General features: G+C 46.8%; 1 protein-coding gene across 1 annotated transcript in view; it reads left to right on the top strand.

Annotated features, from left to right (window-relative positions):
* Positions 1-910, top strand: part of LOC119587314 (H/ACA ribonucleoprotein complex subunit GAR1-like) — a 1,156-nt gene extending 246 nt beyond the window's left edge. The window contains exon 2 of the mRNA XM_037936065.1: positions 50-910. Coding sequence (XP_037791993.1) covers positions 50-910 — 861 coding nt within the window. The remainder of the gene's footprint in view (positions 1-49) is intronic.
* The last annotated feature ends 128 nt before the right edge of the window (positions 911-1,038 follow it).

Raw genomic sequence — 1,038 nt, 5'->3', positions numbered from 1 at the left:
GTGACTTTATGCACTTGTTTATTATGACTTACTTATTATTTCTCAACAGATACTCGTTGTCGTGGTAGCCTCCACTTATGGAATACCTCAGGGCTACCAACTGCATGATGGTGATGGGTTTCCCACAGGTCCAGGAGAGCCTTTTGGAGAAGATTCGCACAAGGAGGCATTTCCAGGAGGGAATGTTGGCCCTGTCGGTGGTTGCAAGGCAGGAGAAATCTTTCATGTAGATGGAACTTGCGCAACTCCTATAATTACCAGAAAAGTATACTTGTACGATGCCCCTGAGATCCCAGCAGGACCCATTGGGCCGCCACCAAGCGTACCGCCACCGAAGGTAGATCGCAATGTCTTCTTAGTAAGCCTTCCTGAAAAGGCTCCACCACTTGAACCTATTATTGTTCCTCCACCAAGGCAGACAAGCATCGTCTATGTCCTGAACAAGAAGGAGGAAGAGGTTCCAAAGGTAATCGAGGTCGAAGCTCCTCCAGCGTCCAAACCTGAAGTCTATTTCGTCAACTACCAGGAAGGAGAAAACCCAACTCTTCCCATAGGGGTTGACCTCGAGACTGCCCTCAGTGTTGCCGCAGAAGCTGGAGAAGTTCTTGGAGTAGCTGGAGGATTTGGAGATGCCCCAGATGGATTTGATGATGGCCTGGGTGGTGGCACAGGATTCGGTAGTGATGGTCTAGCAGGCGATGGCGGTTTTGTAGGTGGAGCTGTCAATGGATTTGTTGGTAATAATGGTGGCGCCTTTGGATCTACAGGCTTTGGAGGTAATGGCGGGCTTGGCAGTGCCGGAGGAGGATTAGGTAATGGATTTATCGTTGCTGGAATAAGTGAAGATTTTGGTGGCACTGATGGAGGCTTAGGTTCGCAGACTCCATCAGGACTGTATTCCGGGCCTTAAGCCACTAAACTATTATAAGATCTTATCTACTACTGAAGTAGTTGTTTAAATTATTGTTAATATAAAGCAGTTGAACTGACTGTTAATTTCACCACAATAAATGTTATTCCCTTACATGATGACTTAAT

This window comes from Penaeus monodon, chromosome 22 (genome assembly GCF_015228065.2).
Source record: "Penaeus monodon isolate SGIC_2016 chromosome 22, NSTDA_Pmon_1, whole genome shotgun sequence".
Lineage (NCBI taxonomy): Eukaryota > Metazoa > Arthropoda > Malacostraca > Decapoda > Penaeidae > Penaeus > Penaeus monodon.
The sequence above is the reverse complement of the archived record's forward strand: the minus strand, read 5'-3'. Positions and strand labels throughout refer to the sequence as shown.